Source organism: Phyllobates terribilis, unplaced genomic scaffold (assembly GCF_046119375.1).
Source record: "Phyllobates terribilis strain yellow unplaced genomic scaffold, ASM4611937v1 Scaffold_11__3_contigs__length_659146591, whole genome shotgun sequence".
Taxonomy (NCBI): domain Eukaryota; kingdom Metazoa; phylum Chordata; class Amphibia; order Anura; family Dendrobatidae; genus Phyllobates; species Phyllobates terribilis.
Genome location: NW_027362771.1, coordinates 440114521 through 440135343, shown reverse-complemented (window position 1 = coordinate 440135343; position 20823 = coordinate 440114521). Strand labels below are relative to the sequence as shown.

The window sequence follows — 20823 nt, the reverse complement described above, 5'->3', positions numbered from 1 at the left end:
AGTGGCAGACAATCACTGCATGATTGGTGCTCTAAATAGCACCAGACATGCAGGACACGCTTTTGGTGCACGAACAGTTATCGAACATAACCTCGAACAGCCGAATTTTTTGCAAATCGTTCGGGTTCGTCGAACAACTCGAACACCGCCCAAAACAGCTCGAATTTGAGATTGGCGAACAGTTCTAGTTGAACACCGCTCATCTCTAGTGCTGAACACTTGACGGTCCCACGGTTGGCAAGTTGGAACTGTGAGATTCACTACGTGCACCACTGGTGTTTTGTGGAAAAGCACATGTAAGATTCTGCAACAGTCTCTGCTGATACTCCTGCATACGTGCATCTCTTTCTATGACAGGAATAATATCTGCAAATTTACTTTTGTACCGGGGATCTAACAGTGTGGCAACCCAGTAGTCAGGATTATTTCTAATTCTCACAATTCGAGGGTCATGTTGCAGGCAGTGCAGCAAGAAGGCACTCATGTGTGTTGCGCATCCAGGAGCACCAAGTCCCTGTTGTGTTGGTGGCGAGGTAACAATCATGCTTCCTTCCTCTGTCCTCTCCCCCCAACCTTGCACAACAGAAATGTGATCAAGGTCTCCCTCATCTGATGAGTCTTCCATCAGTTCGTCCTCCACTTCTTCCTGGGCTCCTGCACCTTCCTCACTAGTTTGGCTGCTACCATGCGCCCTGGTAAAACCATCTCCCCCACCCTCACATGCCTGCCGCCTTGGTGCTGCCGACCGTCTGGACCTTGCAGATGTTAGCCCTTCCGCATACAACTCCTCCTCCTCTACTTCCTCCACCTCCTCTTGTGCCACCACCTGACTCCGAATTCTGTTTAACATGTGCTCCAGCATGTAAATCACCGGAATAGTCATGCTGATAATGGCATCGTCAGCACTAAACATCTTCGTCGCCATTTCAAAACTGTGCAGAAGGGTGCATAGGTCCCTGATCTGAGACCACTCCTCCAGCGTGATTTGCCCCACCTCTGGATCTCGTTGGCCCAGGCTATACGTCAGAACGTATTGCACCAGGGCTTGTCGGTGCTGCCACAGTCGCTATAACATGTGCAGAGTTGAATTCCACCGGGTAGGCACATCGCATTTTAGCCGGTGAAGTGGCAGGCCCAACGACTTCTGTAGAGATGTAAGTCGCTGAGCTGCGGGATGCGAATGGCGGAAGTGAGCACACAGCGACCGTGCCCTCTGCAGAAGGCCATCTAGTCTGGGATAGTGGGCTAAAAATTGCTGGACAACCAGGTTCAACACGTGAGCCATACAAGGCACGTGTGTGACATTGCCCCGGCGAAGGGCCACACCCAGGTTTGCAGCATTGTCGCACACGGCCTTCCCTGGTTTCAGGTCCAGTGGAGACAACCATTCATAAAATTGGTTCTCCAGAGCTGACCACAACTCCTCAGCTGTGTGACTCACATTTCCCAGACATTTCAAAGTAAAAACCGCCTGATGACGTTGAGCCCTACTGCCAGCATAGTAAGGAGGTGTGCAGGATCCCTTCTGCGCAGTTAGAAAGCTTGTGGCATGACCAGACAGGCTTTGGGTGCAGGTGGAAGACCGAGAGGAGGTTGAGGAGGCAGAAGCAGTGGAGGAACTTTGACATAAAGAGGATTGACGCACAACTCGTGGGGATGGCAAGACTTGGACAGCAGCCCCTTGTTCTGCTGTCACCATAGTTACCCAGTGCCCAGTCAGCGACATGTAACGCCCCTGTCCATGCCTACTCGTCCAAGTGTCTGTGGTGAAATGCACCCAGTCACACACAGAGTTTCTCAAAGAAGCGGTGATGTTGTGTGCGACATGCTGGTGGAGCGCAGGCACACCTTTCTTTGAGAAGTAGTGCCGACTGGGCATCTGGTACTGGGGCACTGCGACGGACATAAGGTCTCGAAAATCCTCTGTGTCCACCAGGCGGAAAGGCAGCATTTCTGTAGCCAAGAGCTTGCAGATGGTGAAATTCAACCTCTTAGCTTTCTCATGGCTAGGAGGAAATGTTCTTTTACTTGTCCACATCTGAGGGACCGAGGGCTGGCTATTGTGCTTAGACGGGGTTGATAAGGGTGTCCCCGGCAAACTGCCGGTCTGTGAGGAAGATGCAGGCGGACATGTTAGGTTGCCTTGATCCAAAGGTGGTGCTATCAATGTCGGACAGCGCTCAACACCAGCTGGTGTTCCCACCTCCAAAGAAAATGATGACCTGCCAATCACGCTGGCTGTTGCGGGTAAAGAGGTGGCAGGTCTGCGCCCCAAAACAGGTGTGACTGCTGTCCCCCCAGTCACAGAGGATGAAGAGGCCGCGGATGCACAAGATATGGCAGTTGGTGGTTGGCCCGGCCGGCTAGGCCGCATTGTAGCACACTGAGCTTCCCACTGCAACTTATGCTTCATGTCCATGTGCCGGTTCATGCATGAAGTACTCAAACTATGTATTTTTTGGCCTCTACTTAGCTTTTGCTGACAAATGTTACAGATAACACGAGTTGGGTCATCTTTATCGATCTGAAAAAATGCCCAGGCTATGCAAGGCTTAGCACCCATGCGACCTGAAGAGCCACCACGACTTGTGGTGAGAGGCAGAGTTGTGTTTGAGGATGCAGTTGTTGACGTGCTTTCAGTACTACGTCTCTGTCCAGGAAGGCGCAACCTGACCTCGTCGTCACTAGCATCTTCCTCCACCTCCTCTGCTGACCTCATCTCTTGGCTGACTGTGGGTTGACAGTAAGTGGGATCTCCAACCTCATCATCATCACCCTGTGTGTTATCACACCCGTCGTCCTCAGAGCCAACCTGTTCCTGCCCTGACAAAAAACTAAAGTTGTCGCTCCAATCAGGTATTTGAGTCTTATCATCGTCTTCCTCATTGTCTCCACCAACAGGAGTTACAGTTTGGGAATGAGGGTCTACATTATGGTCAGAACCTTCTGCGTCTGGTCCTGGATCCGACTCATAAAGATTCTGGGCATCAGTGCAGATCATTTCCTCGTCTGGATTCACAGAAGCGCTGGAGTCGACCTCTGATTCCCAGGCTATAGTATGAGTAAACAGCTCTGCAGACTCAACCATCTGTTCTACCTCATACTCAGATGGGCAGCTGGAGATTTGGGAGCTGTGAGGAAGCAAGTGCGATTTGGGTGACACCTTTGAGGACTGGAGTATTTGTGATGTTGAAGTTGATGTGGAGGAGAGCCCATTTAAAGGAGCACTTGATATCCGTTGAAGCACCTGCTGTTTTTGTGCCTCATCTGGAATTTGTAGCGATTGGCGTGGCCGTAAGAAAGGGATCTTATCACATTGTCCGCTAAAAGAAGTAGACATTTTAGTTTGGCTGGAAGATGGTCTTTCTTCTGCAGATGTTACTGTTGCTTTAACACCTACCCCACGGACACAACCTTTTTTCCCCTTCCCAACACGCCTATTCCCCTTTCCACCAGCAGCAGGCCTTTTTCCACTCATTTTGGTGGTTAACTAATTCACAACTCTGGAGTTGTTTGCACAAAAAAACAATGGATGGTAACCGAGCAGAGCTGAGTGGCCAAACTGTGGTATTAGGCCAAAACTATTGGCTGGGTTAGATGCAGAAAAAAATTATATTCAATTTGCAACCTGATGGAGGTCAGTATAGATGGACTAATACAACAAGTCCCACACACAGCTAGAAGCCCAATATTTTTTCAGAGGTAGATGCAGAAAAATATATATTCAGTTTGCAACCTGATGGAGGTCAGTATAGGTGGACTAATAGAACAAGTCCCACACACTGCTAGAAGGCCAAATATTTTTTCAGAGCTAGATGCAGAAAAAAATTATATTCAGTTTGCAACCTGATGGAGGTCAGTATAGATGGATTAATAGAACAAGACCCACACACAGCTAGAAGCCCAATATTTTTTCAGAGGTAGATGCAGAAAAAAATATATTCAGTTTGCAACCTGATGGAGGTCAGTATAGATGGACTAATACAACAAGTCCCACACACAGCTAGAAGCCCAATATTTTTTCAGAGGTAGATGCAGAAAAAAATATATTCAGTTTGCAACCTGATGGAGGTCAGTATAGGTGGACTAATAGAACAAGTCCCCCACACTGCTCGAAGGCCAAATATTTTTTCAGAGCTAGATGCAGAAAAGAATTATATTCAGTTTGCAACCTGATGGAGGTCAGTATAGATGGATTAATAGAACAAGACCCACACACAGCTAGAAGCCCAATATTTTTTCAGAGCTAGATGCAGAAAAAAATTATATTCAGTTTGCAACCTGATGGAGGTCAGTATAGATGGATTAATAGAACAAGACCCACACACAGCTAGAAGCCCAATATTTTTTCAGAGGTAGATGCAGAAAAAAATATATTCAGTTTGCAACCTGATGGAGGTCAGTATAGGTGGACTAATAGAACAAGTCCCACACACTGCTAGAAGGCCAAATATTTTTTCAGAGCTAGATGCAGAAAAAAATTATATTCAGTTTGCAACCTGATGGAGGTCAGTATAGATGGATTAATAGAACAAGACCCACACACAGCTAGAAGCCCAATATTTTTTCAGAGGTAGATGCAGAAAAAAATATATTCAGTTTGCAACCTGATGGAGGTCAGTATAGATGGACTAATACAACAAGTCCCACACACAGCTAGAAGCCCAATATTTTTTCAGAGGTAGATGCAGAAAAAAATATATTCAGTTTGCAACCTGATGGAGGTCAGTATAGGTGGACTAATAGAACAAGTCCCACACACTGCTAGAAGGCCAAATATTTTTTCAGAGCTAGATGCAGAAAAAAATTATATTCAGTTTGCAACCTGATGGAGGTCAGTATAGATGGATTAATAGAACAAGACCCACACACAGCTAGAAGCCCAATATTTTTTCAGAGCTAGATGCAGAAAAAAATTATATTCAGTTTGCAACCTGATGGAGGTTAGTATAGATGGATTAATAGAACAAGACCCACACACAGCTAGAAGCCCAATATTTTTTCAGAGCTATATGCAGAAAAAAATTATATTCAGTTTGCAACCTGATGGAGGTCAGTATAGATGGATTAATAGAACAAGACCCACACACAGCTAGAAGCCCAATATTTTTTCAGAGCTAGATGCAGAAAAAAATTATATTCAATTTGCAACCTGATGGAGGTCAGTATAGATGGATTAATAGAACAAGTCCCACACACAGCTAGAAGCCCAATATTTTTTCAGAGGTAGATGCAGAAAAAAATATATTCAGTTTGCAACCTGATGGAGGTAAGTATAGGTGGACTAATAGAACAAGTCCCACACACTGCTAGAAGGCCAAATATTTTTTCAGAGCTAGATGCAGAAAAAAATTATATTCAGTTTGCAACCTGATGGAGGTCAGTATAGATGGATTAATAGAACAAGACCCACACACAGCTAGAAGCCCAATATTTTTTCAGAGGTAGATGCAGAAAAAAATATATTCAGTTTGCAACCTGATGGAGGTCAGTATAGATGGATTAATAGAACAAGACCCACACACAGCTAGAAGCCCAATATTTTTTCAGAGCTAGATGCAGAAAAAAATTATATTCAGTTTGCAACCTGATGGAGGTCAGTATAGATGGATTAATAGAACAAGACCCACACACAGCTAGAAGCCCAATATTTTTTCAGAGCTAGATGCAGAAAAAAATTATATTCAGTTTGCAACCTGATGGAGGTCAGTATAGATGGATTAATAGAACAAGACCCATACACAGCTAGAAGCCCAATATTTTTTCAGAGGTTGATGCAGAAAAAAATATATTCAGTTTGCAACCTGATGGAGGTCAGTATAGATGGACTAATACAACAAGTCCCACACACAGCTAGAAGCCCAATATTTTTTCAGAGGTAGATACAGAAAAAAATATATTCAGTTTGCAACCTGATGGAGGTCAGTATAGGTGGACTAATAGAACAAGTCCCACACACTGCTAGAAGGCCAAATATTTTTTCAGAGCTAGATGCAGAAAAAAATTATATTCAGTTTGCAACCTGATGGAGGTCAGTATAGATGGATTAATAGAACAAGACCCACACACAGCTAGAAGCCCAATATTTTTTCAGAGCTAGATGCAGAAAAAAATTATATTCAGTTTGCAACCTGATGGAGGTCAGTATAGATGGATTAATAGAACAAGACCCACACACAGCTAGAAGCCCAATATTTTTTCAGAGCTAGATGCAGAAAAAAATTATATTCAGTTTGCAACCTGATGGAGGTCAGTATAGATGGATTAATAGAACAAGACCCACACACAGCTAGAAGCCCAATATTTTTTCAGAGGTAGATGCAGAAAAAAATATATTCAGTTTGCAACCTGATGGAGGTCAGTATAGATGGACTAATACAACAAGTCCCACACACAGCTAGAAGCCCAATATTTTTTCAGAGGTAGATGCAGAAAAAAATATATTCAGTTTGCAACCTGATGGAGGTCAGTATAGGTGGACTAAGAGAACAAGTCCCACACACTGCTAGAAGGCCAAATATTTTTTCAGAGCTAGATGCAGAAAAAAATTATATTCAGTTTGCAACCTGATGGAGGTCAGTATAGATGGATTAATAGAACAAGACCCACACACAGCTAGAAGCCCAATATTTTTTCAGAGCTAGATGCAGAAAAAAATTATATTCAGTTTGCAACCTGATGGAGGTCAGTATAGATGGATTAATAGAACAAGACCCACACACAGCTAGAAGCCCAATATTTTTTCAGAGCTAGATGCAGAAAAAAATTATATTCAGTTTGCAACCTGATGGAGGTCAGTATAGATGGATTAATAGAACAAGACCCACACACAGCTAGAAGCCCAATATTTTTTCAGAGCTAGATGCAGAAAAAAATTAGATTCAGTTTGCAACCTGATGGAGGTCAGTATAGATGGACTAATAGAATGATGCTATGCCCAAAAGATTTTACTTCACTAGGTGCAGTAAAAAAATTGGTATTCTATACACAGGTGGTATATCTTGCAACACAGATAGGCTACTCCACTGACTAACACACTCTGCAATAGGCCAAAAAGGATTAGCTTTGCTAGATTCAGCCAAATGCTGTGAAAAAAACTTGCACAGCACTGGCACAGACCTGCCTGGCAAAAACTGATAGGAACTGATGTAACCTAGTCCTGAAAAGGACTCCAATTACAATTAGTCTTTACTCCCACAACCTATCTATTTAAGAGCACAGACCTGCCTGATAAAAGTCGTAGGAAATGCTGTAACCTAGTCCTTAAAAGGACTGCAATCACAACTATTCCCTACTCCCAAGCTATCTGTATATTTGTGCGAAAATTGGCTTGAAATTAACAAGGTATAGCGCACACAGCAACAGCGGTGCCGTCTAACACGCAGCTGCAGCAGTGAGAAAATGGTGGCGACGGGGAAAATGGCTTGGTCTTATAGGGCAAGGACATGTGACATACACTGCCAATGACACATGCCCTTGCTTGTGTGAAAAAAAACACTTCGCTCCGTGTGTGCGCTGCTGATAGGCTGACAGATTGCACCTCCCCACTGTAAATGCGGGAAAGAGAAAAAAAAATGGAGATCTTCATTGTTCCTGCAGAGATCCATCCCCTGCCCCTCCCCCCACCCCGCTGTACACTCAAACTGCGTATTAACATTAATTTTCATCATTACTGAGAAAAAATCCAGTTATGATTTTGGTGCACGAACAGTTATCGAACATAACCTCGAACAGCCGAATTTTTCTCAAATTGTTCGTGTTCGCCGAACGGCTCGAACACCGCCCAAAACAGCTCGAATTTGAGATTGGCGAACAGTTCGAGTAGAACAACGCTCATCTCTAATACTGACCAAAAACTGATAGTGGGGCCGTGGCCTTACATAGAGGTGTTGTGCTGTGAAATACTGGATTTCCCTTTCATTAATACAGCAAATTTCCCCAATCATAAGTAATTCCAGCAGATGGTCCCTAGATGATCTGATCTTCCAACACCTTCTTATATGCTGACTGTTTTATCCTAGGTTTTGGTTTATTGCTCATGCCCCTGTATGAAATATTTTTCATTGGTAAGCTCATTAATTTATGTGCTTATATAGTTGGAAAAAAATCTGTAACAACTATGGGGACACACATTGCTGAAGTTTTGGCAGCTCGATATGTATTTGTTGCATCCTTGCACAAAGTGTTCTTCAACTCCCTTATTTACTTAATTGACCTGTCGAATATCTACACATTGTACCAAACGTATTATGCATTCTCCACTCTCCTCCCTATTCGTAATAAGTTGCGTGAACTTGGTGACAAAAATGTATAGCAGTTACACCCCTAGAGACGCACCCTATATAAAAGAGATCCTTTACAAAAACTGCGAGCTGTAATACGACTCCACAGATAACTACGAGAAGGAAGTTATTCACTAAAGCTCCACTATGATAAGAAACACCAGCATGAGATGGAAACTGCCACTCATCTGCTTCTTGTTTGAGATTGCTATGATAGTCTTGTTTGGAGTGTTTGTACGTTATGATTTTGCCGCTGATCCCCACTGGAAAGAATACATGGCTCTTAATGGCATCTCCAGTGACATTGAAAATGACTATTATTTTAGGTACTCAAGTAAGTACATTTCCAATGTAATTTTTTTTTTTTTTTTTTTAGATCTGAGCACTGTAGAATAATGTAGAAAACTTTTACTTAGTTTTACAAAAAAAAAAAAGACGAATTAAGATATCCCCAACACTGTGCTTTCTAAAAGTTCTTTGTCATGTCTGCACCATTAAGCAACATTGGCTGAAATCTAACTTGAACTTGACAACTCCTAGTAATTGTAAGATGATTGATACATCATCTACGGCAATATGTGGACACTTGGATTTTCAGTAATAGTATATGAAAGCAGATCCTAGATGCTTTCTCCATTCAATTGTTTTTTACTTCCCGCAAATAGAAATCTGTCCATGGTCATGTGATGAACGCACGGGTGTTCAGCTCGTTATAAGACATTGCCCTAATACCTGTAATTAGTCCTGTACCTGTGCCTATCACATGATCGGAACTGATTTATAGGCTCAGTAACCATACAATGAAGGCTCCTAACTAATGATGGCAAGCACAGATCTTCAAAACGATAGAGAATTGGTACGCAATGTATATTGGGGAATTGTGTGACTTACCTTGTACAAAGAATAACCCTTGTTTGCTGAAATCATAATACCTTATTGATGTTTAAGGTAACACAACCATTAGTTACTAAGCAGCTAAATCATTGCTATAAAGTAAAGGGTTGTACTTTTATTTATCTAAGCACAAGTCTTAAGGCCCCATCACACTTAGCGACGCTGCAACGATCCCGACAACGATACGACCTGTCAGGGATCGTTGCTGCGTCGCTATGTGGTCGCTGGTGAGCTGTCAAACAGGCAGGCTCACCAACGATCAGGGGAGCAGCGACATCGTGGAAAGAATCTTTCCACAATGTCCTGCTCCTGGTTACCAGCCTGCTGCTGAAGCAGGAGCAGGCTGGTAACCATGGTAAACATCGAGTTACTAGGGGCACACGCGCACCTAGTAACCCGTTGTTTATCATGGTTACCAGCCTGCTACAGTGAGCGGGAGGTTACCGCTCACTTTAGCAGGCTCGTAACCATGATAAACAACGGGTTACTAGGTGCGCGTGTGCCCCTAGTAACCCGATGTTTATCATGATTACCAGCTTGATCGCTGCTCCCGCTGGTCACACACAGCGATGTGTGCTGACCAGCGGGAGGGCAACGACCAAAAAATGGTCCAGGACACTTTGCAGCGATCAGCGACCTCACAGCAGGGGCCTGATCACACATAGCGACATCGCTGGTGAGGTCGCTGTTGCGTCACCAAAACCGTGACACAGCAGCGATCTCGCTAGCGATCTCGCTATGTGAGACGGGGGCTTTAAGCTATGCAGAGAGATGTTTTTTAAAGGGTTATTCTCAAGATAGGTTATTTCCTATCTACAGGATAGGAGATAGCTAAGTATCTATCTAACCACTGGGACCCCTAAGTAATCTCAAGAACAGGGCTAGTCAGTGTTTCATTTTGAATGGGGCAGAGATGTACATGATCGAACTTTCTCGATTCCAATCAATTTTACATTCAAAAGTCACACAGTGCTCCTTCCCTTCTGAGCCCTGCCGTGCGCCCAAACAGTGGTTTTCCCCCACATATGCTCAGGAGAAATTGAACATCAAATTTTATGGTCTATTTTCTCTGGTTACCTTTGTGGAAATAAAAAAATTTGGGTCTGAAGTAAAATTTTTGTGAAAAAAAGATAAATGTTAATTTTTTTCCAACCATGTTGCTTCAGTTCCCATGAAGCACCTGAAAGGCTAATAAACTTCTTGAATGTGGTTTTGAGCACCTTGAGGGGTGCAGTTTTTAGACTGATGTCACTTTTGGGTACTTTCTGTAATATAGATCCCTCAAAGTCACTTTAAATGTGATGCAGTCCCTAAAAAAATGGTTATATAAATTTTGTTGGAAAAATTTGAAAATGCTGATCAACTTTTAACCCTTATAACTTCCTAACAAAAAAAATTGTTTCAAAAATTGTGCTGATGTAAAGTAGACATGTGGAATTGTTATTTATTAACTATTTTGTGTGTCATAACTCTCTGATTAAAGGGCATAAGAATTCAAAGTTTGAAAATTGCAAAATTTTAAAACATTTGCAAAATTTCCATTTTTTTCACAATAAAATGCAAATCATATCGAATACATTTTACCACTATCATGAAGTACAATATGTCACGAAAAAAATCTCAGAATCAGTGGGATCTGTTAAAGCGTTAGAGTTATTACCTCATAAAGTGACAGTGGTCAGAATTGTAAAATTTGGCTTGGTCATGAAGGTCAAAATTGGCTCAGTCACTAAGGGATTAAACGTTATGTGATAATCTATATGTACCTGGCAATATCTATCTGAACATGGCAGAAAGTGTTTGAAAGTTCGTAAGGATGATTGAGCCACAGAACACCACATACTATACCTATGTTCATAAATGATTATATAGTTATCCACCATTTTTGTTTAAAGCACACCTATCAGCAGGATTGTGCTTAGTAAACCACATGCACTGTCAGGTGGGCGCCATTACACTGAGTGAAATAATACCTTGCTTGATGAAATCCTTCCAGTGGTTCTTTTATAATCTTTATTTTCATTTCTGCCATAATGATATGCTGTGCTTCGGGGCGGCCTTCGGGGAGGGGCTGTAACTGATTCTCTCATTATGTATTTGTATCTCTGCCTTCTGACTGGTCACTGTACTTTCAGTGACCTGCTTACTATTTTAAATACTGCCTTTGTAATTTCTGTGCCAATGTGAAATTTACATGCCCCAAAATGGCCGCCTCCCATGCATGCGCAGTAGCATCTTTCAGTCGGGAGAGAGGCGGATTGAGTAGTGGAATTTCAACATACCTGACTTGTGTGTTATCCAGTTCCTAGTGCTGGCTGGCAGAAACTTACTCCCTTCTCCCCATACAGAATACATGCAAACTGAATTTTACATTGCAGACTAGTTGACAATACACAGGCTGAAAGGTATTATTGCATTTGAGGGTTCCCAAATATCTTTGCAATGGAACCAATTTAGCAGTTTATTTAAAGTTTATAATCGCTCCAGTAATGTAGAAAAACCCTTTATTAATAAATGAATACATTTTATGTTGAGCATACCAATGACCTATTTACTTTAATAATCCCTTATTAGAGATCATAGCAAAACGCCATTGAATAAATGCATACTTGTTCTAATTTGGCTCTGACCACTTTATATTTCCATGTGAAAAGTAGATTAATCTTTCAGGATGGAGTGGAGCCAGGTACATGATCATCAAAGTGCAGAATTAAAATTAGACAAGAAGAATTAGTCAGAAGGAAACTCCCCAAATCATAAAAAGTGTTGAGCAATGTAAGAGAATTCAATGAAAAATAACTCTCACAGATTAATCTACTGTATGATGCAAGTCCCACTTTATAATTTACTCAAAATTATTCACGTCAAACATTTTGAGTTGTGATATTGGCAATATATGTGTGTAATTATTAATTAAAGGGGTGGTCCGAAGTCTAAAGTAATTTTCTTCCTAAAATAACTATCTGTTTAATGCTATAATGAAAACTATTTTCTAATATACTTAAATTCAATCAACGATGTCAGTGTGACTGGTATCACATATCGGCGGGGTAATTTTACTTTTGGCTTTTAATTTGGTGAATGGTCCTTCGCCAATCTCACATTGAACCACTGATCATAATTCTTCACACATTAGGTTGGTCTCATCAATCCCTAAATTTCTACATTTATTGTGATCCATCTGCTTTATAAATTTAGCCCAGCGTAGTTTTCTTATAAAAAGGGCTAAGACCTTTGCCCATTCAGAGGTCTCAAACCTTGCTGTTGGCACAAAGGACAAACCTCTTGATAACAATCTTATGTCATGTTAGGTTAGTGTCTTATTGGATAAATTGATAACCTTGAGATCATCCCCTGAATCCCTCTAACTCTCCACTCCAGAACTACCAGAGGACAATTCACTATTTCTAGATGGCAGTTGACCACAAGTCGATCTCTCTGATGTGCGTGGATACCTATCATAATTAGGGTTCGATTCCGTTAGTTTGAATCTTGTATCCGTTTAGAACCAAATATTTGATGTTCCTTTCTTATTCCTTTCCCTCTTGAAGCATATAGTGCGTGATGGGCGGTCCTTGAGATAAAAAAGAGGAAGAGGAAAATGATGATGAAGTGGCTGCTGGGGATGGATGATTTATCCCCTGAGAAGATGTATTTGCGATTAGGGGAGTACATGTCTCTTTGCGTAAAACCCTAGAGGAGCTCAAAATTCTTTCTCCACTTATATCTATTCCCCTTCCCTTACCTCTATTCCTACGTTTACCTCTTCCTCGCCTTCTCCGCCCCTTTGGAGGTCTCTCATTTTTGAAGTATCATAGTCCTAGGAGGTATTAGTTATTTCTCCAAACGTTAGATTCTGGAGATCGTAAACCCTATTTTCTTTAAAATCGGCCAGATCTCTAAGGAATTGATGATGTTTCCTCCCCTTGATAAATGAAGTAAATTTGTCAATGTTGAATTGCAGTTCTTTTTCTCTCCTTTCAAAATCCGGATCAGTGTTGAAAATCTCTTAGTCTGTTCAATGCTCTCTTTCCAGAGAAATCCACATTTTTCTTTTTTCTTAATATGTAAATGAACTGCCGAGGCCTATGGGATGGACACTGATCTGCATGAGAATCTGGCTCCAGAGCTTATTTTAATTGAAAAGGGGAGTTACCAGTGTGAGACATGTATATCAGGAGAGCAGACTGTCAGTCATTGCATGTCTCATATTAGTAATGCTCCCTTTCATTTAAAATGAGGCAGATTATAAGGGAGATCTATTTCTGAGCTATAGATCTTAACAGCTCATTTACATATTAAGAAAAATTACTCAACTTTCTATGACCTGCATGTCCATATAGACAGCTAATTAGGGTATTTCCTACTGACAGATTCCCTTTAAAGCCCCAAACTATCCTTTTGCATATTTTAAATCATATTTTTGACGTGTTTCTTTTTGAATTATCAAATTTTATGGCAAATTCATCAGGATGAATTTTGTGCAAATGCAAAGATTGTTTTTTGCTCTCTTGCTTTATTTGCACTTTTTGTCGCATGACCGTTTAAATTAGCTTCAAAGTATTGCATACTAGTCTTCAACAATTCATATTAAAAAAATAGACAGATTTTTAGGACCCTGGAGTACAATTGAGCAACACTTTTACAACATTTTGAAATGTAGCAAATGATAAATTATGCTTAACCATCTGGATAAGCAAAACCACACACATAATGACGAACAAAAAAAACAAAAACATAAATGCAAAGTAAGGAACCCAAGAATATGTGCAAATGAAATAACGAATAAGCCACAAATAAAAACTCACTATTAGAATCCTTTTTACTCTAGAAAATAGGGGCAAAAGAAAAGTTGCATTGTCCCTTTTTCTGTAAAACTATTTTTTTTCAATAATAAAGTAGTTGAAAGGTGGCAATGTCTATGAAAGGGGAATATGTCAAAATGGATATATTGGATTATTGGATACTTGTTTTTCTGTAGATAGCCCTCATAAAACAAGCCCAATGACTAGAAACACCCACCCTCCCCTTAAGGCAGTATTACTAAATTTAAGCTTACCTCTCCAGAGCCGCACCCCAATTATTTCTCCTTAAACAATATTAACTCTTACATAACTTGAACTCTACATTTGTTTTTCTGAACAGTTTCAATCCTGAATTTTATGGTGAGATTTCATCTTTTAAATTAAAGGGAGCCTGTCAACTGATTCATGCTACCCAGATGATGGACATCATGAATCAGTGCCTGACTGCACAATTGCTGCTAGGGCAGATATATTTTTCCCTGAAATGCTGCTGTATTTTAGAGAGAATACAGTTAGAAGATCCGTCTGGGGACCATAGTCAGAGAAAAGACAAGTCTGACGCTGCCCCTAGACAACTTTTGGTCAGCGTGGTCCTCTCTCTCCTGTAGAGTATAAGCTCTTATGGACAGCAGGATCCTCTCTCTCCTGTAGAGTGTTAGCTCTTATGGTCAGCATGGTCCTCTCTCTCCTGTAGAGTGTAAGCTCTTATGGTCAGCAGAATCCTCTCTCTAATGTAGAGTGTATACTTAGTGTATACTTAGCGGGGTCCTCTCTCTCCTGCAGAGTGGAGGCTCTTATGGTCAGCATGGTCCTCTCTCTCCTGTAGAGTTTAAGCTCTTATGGTCAGCAGAGTTCTCTCCTTCTTCTGAAGAGTATAAGCTCTTATGGTCAGCATGGTCCTCCCTCTCCTGTAGAGTGTAAGCTCTTATGGTCAGCAGGATCCTCTCTCTAATGTAGAGTGTAAGCTCTTATAGTTAGCGGGGTCCTCTCTCTCCTGCAGAGTGGAGGCTCTTATGGTCAGCATGGTCCTCTCTCTCCTGTAGAGTTTAAGCTCTTATGGTCAGCAGGGTTCTCTGCTTCTTCTGTAGAGTATAAGCTCTTATGGTCAGCATGGTCCTCCCTCTCCTGTAGAGTGTAAGCTCTTATGGTCAGCAGGATCCTCTCTCTCCTGTAGAGTGTAGGCTCTTATGGTCAGCATGATCCTCTCTCTCCTGTAGAGTTTAAGCTCTTATGGTCAGCATGGTCCTCTCTCTCTTGTAGAGTGTAGGCTCTTATGGTCAGCATGGTCCTCTCTCTCCTGTAGAGTTTAAGCTCTTAGGGTCAGCTGGATCCTCTCTCTCCTGTAGAGTATAGGCTCTTATAGTCAGCATGGTTCTCTCTCTCCTGTAGAGTGTAAGCTCTTATGGTCAGCAGGATCCTCTCTCTCCTGTAGAGTGTAGGCTCTTAAGGTCAGCATGGTCCTCTCTCTCCTGTAGAGTGTAGGCTCTTATGGTCAGCATGGTCCTCTCTCTCCTGTAGAGTGTAAGCTCTTATAGTCAGCAGGTCCTCTCTCTAATGTAGAGTGTAAGCTCTTATGGTCAGCAGGATCCTCTCTCTCCTGTAGAGTGTAGGCTCTTATGGTCACAGGGTCCTCTCTCTAATGTAGAGTGTAAGCTTTTACAGTTAGAGGGGTCCTCTCTCTCCTGTAGAGTGTAGGCTCTTATGATCAGCGAGGTTCTCACTCTCTCCTCTCTCCCACATGTATTTTACAGGCAATTACAAGTTTTCCAGTATTGAGATTCACGCAAATGTATTAATCGTAAATCAGATTTTTTGGGGGAAAATTAAGCCAAATCAACTAATACAAATTTCAAAAGATCCAATCATCGCTAAGATGTATCAATGTAACCTTTAATAATGCTGCAGCACTCACGCAAAAATCGTGGCCACATCAAACTGCTGGGGGTACCTGTATTTGGGGTCTCACTGATCTGATATTGATTCGGTATTCAAAAGAAAGGCCATAAAGATTTTTATCCCAGAAACCCTTTTAGGCCTGGGTTAACACATTGCGGCCAAAACTATTTTCAAGTTGAGTGCAACTAAAAGCTATTTGATTTCTAATGACTATCCATGGTTATCCAGGTAAACCTCAGTACACTGCATGCTTGGCCATTGGCAAACAAACTGCTTTTAGCTGCAATCGACTTAATTCTAAATGCACTTCCGGAGACTTTTAGAATGCTGTTGTGTGTGTGTACATGAGGAATAACACAAATTCTGGTTATCATCTGACTTGCATCTAATATCTTTTTTTCACTGCACTCGAAGTCTCAGCAGTTTCTGTTTGTACCTTTCTACTTTTGTGTCCCTCTAGTTTCTCCCACCTCTCTGCAGACAGATTGGTACAAAGCTTTGAGCAGTTTTTGATTGCTAATAACCAGTGCACAAAAAGTGACTGATAGGTGGGGTGAAAAAACAATTTTTCTCAAATACAATATATTACAAAGTTTCTTATTTTCACTTTTCCTGTTGATTTATGGGGGAAAAAAAATTGTAGTTACTACTTCTAATCTAAGCCAAATTTGTATTTCTGTGAGATTTTTCTCGCACCTATAGATCCATCTTAGTAGAATAGTTTGCTCTACCCACTAAACTATTATATTCTTTGATTTCAAAGAATAATAATGATAAACAAGCTTTTATAATGTGTCCTAAATTCTTTTTTTTCATTCATTCAACTTTTGTGCCACTTTTTAACTGGGAATGACCTGTTATTCCGTGTAAAGGGTCAGAGGTGTAATTGAATTGGATTTAATGATTTAATATCTAACTACTTATGTTGTGCTTAACCCAAATATGCTTGATTATTATCAGAAATTAGAGTGATAAACCATTATGTTCCATTGTCACCTTCAGTTAACCTTGCAGGTAATTTGTCGCTTGAGTACATTTACAGGTTTACATACACTAACTGGACAACATGAAGGAGAAACACTACGCCCTTTTTTTCTGTCCCACAATTGGAATTTTAACAGGTATTTAATTGTTCATGGTGGAAACAGATTAGAAAATATCCATTTTAGAACAAAGTCCAGAAGAAACATGCTTATCTAGAATCTGACTTGTGAATTAACCCCTTCCCGATGCTACTAATTTCCATTTTTCGTTGTTTTTATTTTATTTGTGAAACAAAAATCAGAATCGCACCAAGGACAACATCTGCAAGGGGTTTGTATGTTCTCCCCGTGTTTGCGTGGGTTTCCTCCAACACTCCAAAGACATACTGATAGGGAACCTAGATTGTGAGCCCCAATGGGGACAGTGCCCATAATGTCTGTAAAGGCCCATAATGTCTGTAAAGCGCTATGGAATTAATGGCGCTATGTAAGTGAATAAAATAAATAAAGTTAAAAAAAATATATATTGAGTTGTGTCGCCATTTTCCGAGCCCCTAAACTTTTTCATTTTTTCAGTAGATGGAGCTGTGTGGGGGCTTATATTTTGTGGGTCAGACAATGGGTTTATTGATACAATTTTGGGATGGATATGACATTTTGATCACTTGTTCCAACATTTTTTGTGGTATTGCAGCGACTAAAAAAAACCCCATAATTTTGGCGTTCTTAAATTTTTCTCTGTTTACCGATCAGGTTAATTATTTTTATATTTTGATAGATCAGACTTTTCTGAATGTGGTGCTTCCACATACGTGTATTTTTATTATCGTTAGTTTTACTGGGAGAAAAGGGGGATCATTTCAACTGTTATGTTTTCTAATTTTATTTTTATATTTTTTAAAACATTTTTTTTTACTTTTCACTGTACTTGTTAGTGCCCTTAGGGGAGTTTAACCTGTGATCCTCTGATCACTTGTGCTGTGTACAGTGATGCCACAGCATTTCTGCATATAGTGAAAATCACGTTCTCCTATGAAGCTCGGCCACAGGCAGGGTTTCAAAGGAGTTCTGTAATGGCAAGCGTGGAGGTCTTCAACAGACCCCCTGCTGTCATAGCAACCCATCGGCGCTCTGCGATCACATCACGGGTGGGCAGATGGTTGCATTGAATGCGCCCCCCCCCCTTGCTGGCGCTTTGTTAATGCTGGTGTCAAAGTTTGACAGCGGCATTATACAGGTTAACAATCACGGGCGGCACTTTACACCATCTGCGATTGTTCCTGGCTGTAGCAAACAGTCATTACCTGCTGGGTATGGGGCGAGCTCACTCCATGTACCCACTACCGACTTGTGCCGCACATGTACGGCGAATATCGGTAAAGGGTTAAATAAAGCATTCTCCAGTGGATTCAGCAGCTAAGTGAATCTTTTTAGCCCAATACAATGACCTTAATATGCATGTGCGTGATCTGAATAAATTCTTACATAACAAAATAATATAGTTGTAAATGCAAATTGTTAAGAAGTATATACCTTGTGCAAAAGCAGTAATAGCCTCTCCAAAAATACAGTGCTTGCGCTCTACCTGATACACAAATAATCTACATCTGAAGGATTTCTACTGACAGAGTTGTCCACAACTAAAGTATGAATGACCTGTCCCTAAAAAAGGTCATCAGTATCAGATTGGTAAGGGTCCAACACTGGTATTCCCACTGTTCAGTTCAAACCTGGAGCCATGACTAATGGAAGTTCAAAGTGCATGGAGCCAAAACATTACAGCTTCTTCCATTATGTAGTGGTGGTTCTTGGGTATTGCAGCTCAATTCCTTATGAAAGTGATCTTAGCCACAGTACCCGATAACGGCCACTACACAGTATATGGCTCTGTGGTGTCCTGGCGCTATACACTGTGAACTTCAAGCAACTGTAGGACATGAAAACATCTGATAAGTGACGGTGCTGTGTGTCAGACCCTTGCGGAACTTACATTGATGACCAGAGGATACGTCATCAATATCTTAGCCCCTTTAAGACATTTATAAAGATATCTCAACTTAATGAGATAATGTCTACCTATATAAAGGAAAATAATTCATACTGTTCTGCTTTCTTTGCAGGTTTCCAGGATGTCCATGTCATGATCTTTGTTGGCTTTGGCTTTCTTATGACCTTCCTGAAGAAATATGGCTTTGGCAGTGTTGCGTTCAACTTCTTGCTGGCAGCGTTTGGAATACAATGGGCTATTCTGATGCAGGGATGGTTTCACACATTTGAAGGTGGCAAGATTCATGTCAGCGTAACAAGGTGATCAGGCCGGAAAGACCTATTTTCTCTTAATATTTCTAAACTCAATCTGTTATGTCTACTTAAATAGTTTCCTACATGTGTGGGGCCTCCATGGCAAAAATTACAAAAAAAGCCCATTTTCTTGTGATTGGTAAAACCGTTACATCCACTAAGTACTGGAAACATGAAAATGTGGCGCTTATTTGCCTTTGATCTTTGAATTACCTCTATACACCAGGGCGTACATAGGAATCATGGGGCCCCATAGCAAAAGTTCTAATTGGGCCCCCCCCCAAAAAAAAAAAATGTAAATAATTGTCAGGATCACAGAAGAGCAGATCTCACAACTTTCCAGCCTTTACATAGTAATTTTCCTCCTGCTGACGTCCTTGGTCCCTCTTTCATTGCCCCATAAAGTATGATGCCAGCAAAAGTGTCCCCCAAACACAGTATGATACCCCCATGGTGAATTCCTCCACATGCGCGGTATAATTAGCACAATAGTACACTTAGGAGCATCCACATCAAAAAAATGTGAATATGTCATAGAGACACGTGGGTCAATATGAACAGCCCAGCAGCAATTAATAGATTGTCTATACTGTGTGGACGGAATAAATGGCAGACCATTCGGCTGAGAACACAGGAGATAGGAGAACCACCGAATGTCCAGTCCAAAATACAAGAGACATAAACCAATATAAATATAAAAAGACCTTTATTGAAAATGGTCAAAGTTGTGCTACAAACACTTGAGAACCCACCATATCACAAAATATAAAATATACAATGCAACATTGTGGAAAGTAATGTCACAATAGATAAAACAATTGCATGGACAAGATGTATTAGAAGTCCACAATAAGCAAAATAGGATTCATAAGAATGTCAGAGCCAGAAAATACCCCAGCATAAAAAGAGCATTTTTTTGTATAAGAGGAAATAAATAATTCATATATCAATGTGACTGTGCTGGGGATGGGATTACTGCTGTAATGAAAGATGAAAAAATACCGATAGCCAAATATAGTGGTATGTATAGTTGACCAATTGATGTACACAGTATTTAGCAGAAAACCCAGGGACTAACATACCTGTTTGTGGAGAGTGATGGAGGGATCACAGGAGGAGCCCCGACGCGCGTTTCGGACTGCAGTGTCCTTCGTCAGGTTCTCCTATCTCCTATGCGCAGTATAATGACTCTACTGTACCCCACCTCAACTCCCAGGGCAAAGTATGCTGACCCAACACAGTATGATCCCCCAACTGTAAGCCCTAGAGCTAGAGAGGATAGTAGGTAATAAGGGAGGGTGTTATGCATAATAAAAGATGAAACTGCACTGCTCAAAAAAATAAAGGGAACACTTAAACAGAATATAACTCCAAGTAAATCAAACTTCTGTGAAATCAAACTGTCTACTTAGGAAGCAACACTGATTGACAATCAATTTCACATACTGTTGTGCAAATGGAATAGACAATGGATGGAAATTATTGGCAATTATCAAGACACCCTCAATAAAGGAGTGGTTCTGCAGGTGGGGACCACAGACCACATCTCAGTACCAATGCTTTCTGGCTGATGTTTTGGTCACTTTTGAATGTTGGTTGTGCTTTCACACTCGGGTAGCATGAGATGGACTCTATAACCCACAGAAGTTGGTCAGGTAGTGC

At 41.1% G+C, this 20823-nt stretch overlaps 1 protein-coding gene across 2 annotated transcripts in view; it reads left to right on the top strand.

Moving 5' to 3' along the window:
* The window catches only part of RHCG (Rh family C glycoprotein), a 222534-nt gene that overhangs the window by 61183 nt on the left and 140528 nt on the right, over positions 1-20823 (top strand). Inside the window, exons 1-2 of one of the 2 annotated variants that reach the window (XM_073653257.1) lie at positions 8349-8616; positions 18981-19167. In XM_073653257.1, coding sequence (XP_073509358.1) covers positions 8430-8616; positions 18981-19167 — 374 coding nt within the window. In that variant the 5' untranslated portion in view covers positions 8349-8429. Of the gene's footprint in view, positions 1-8348; positions 8617-18980; positions 19168-20823 lie in introns of those variants that run through there. The other variant, XM_073653258.1, reaches the window with a different exon arrangement.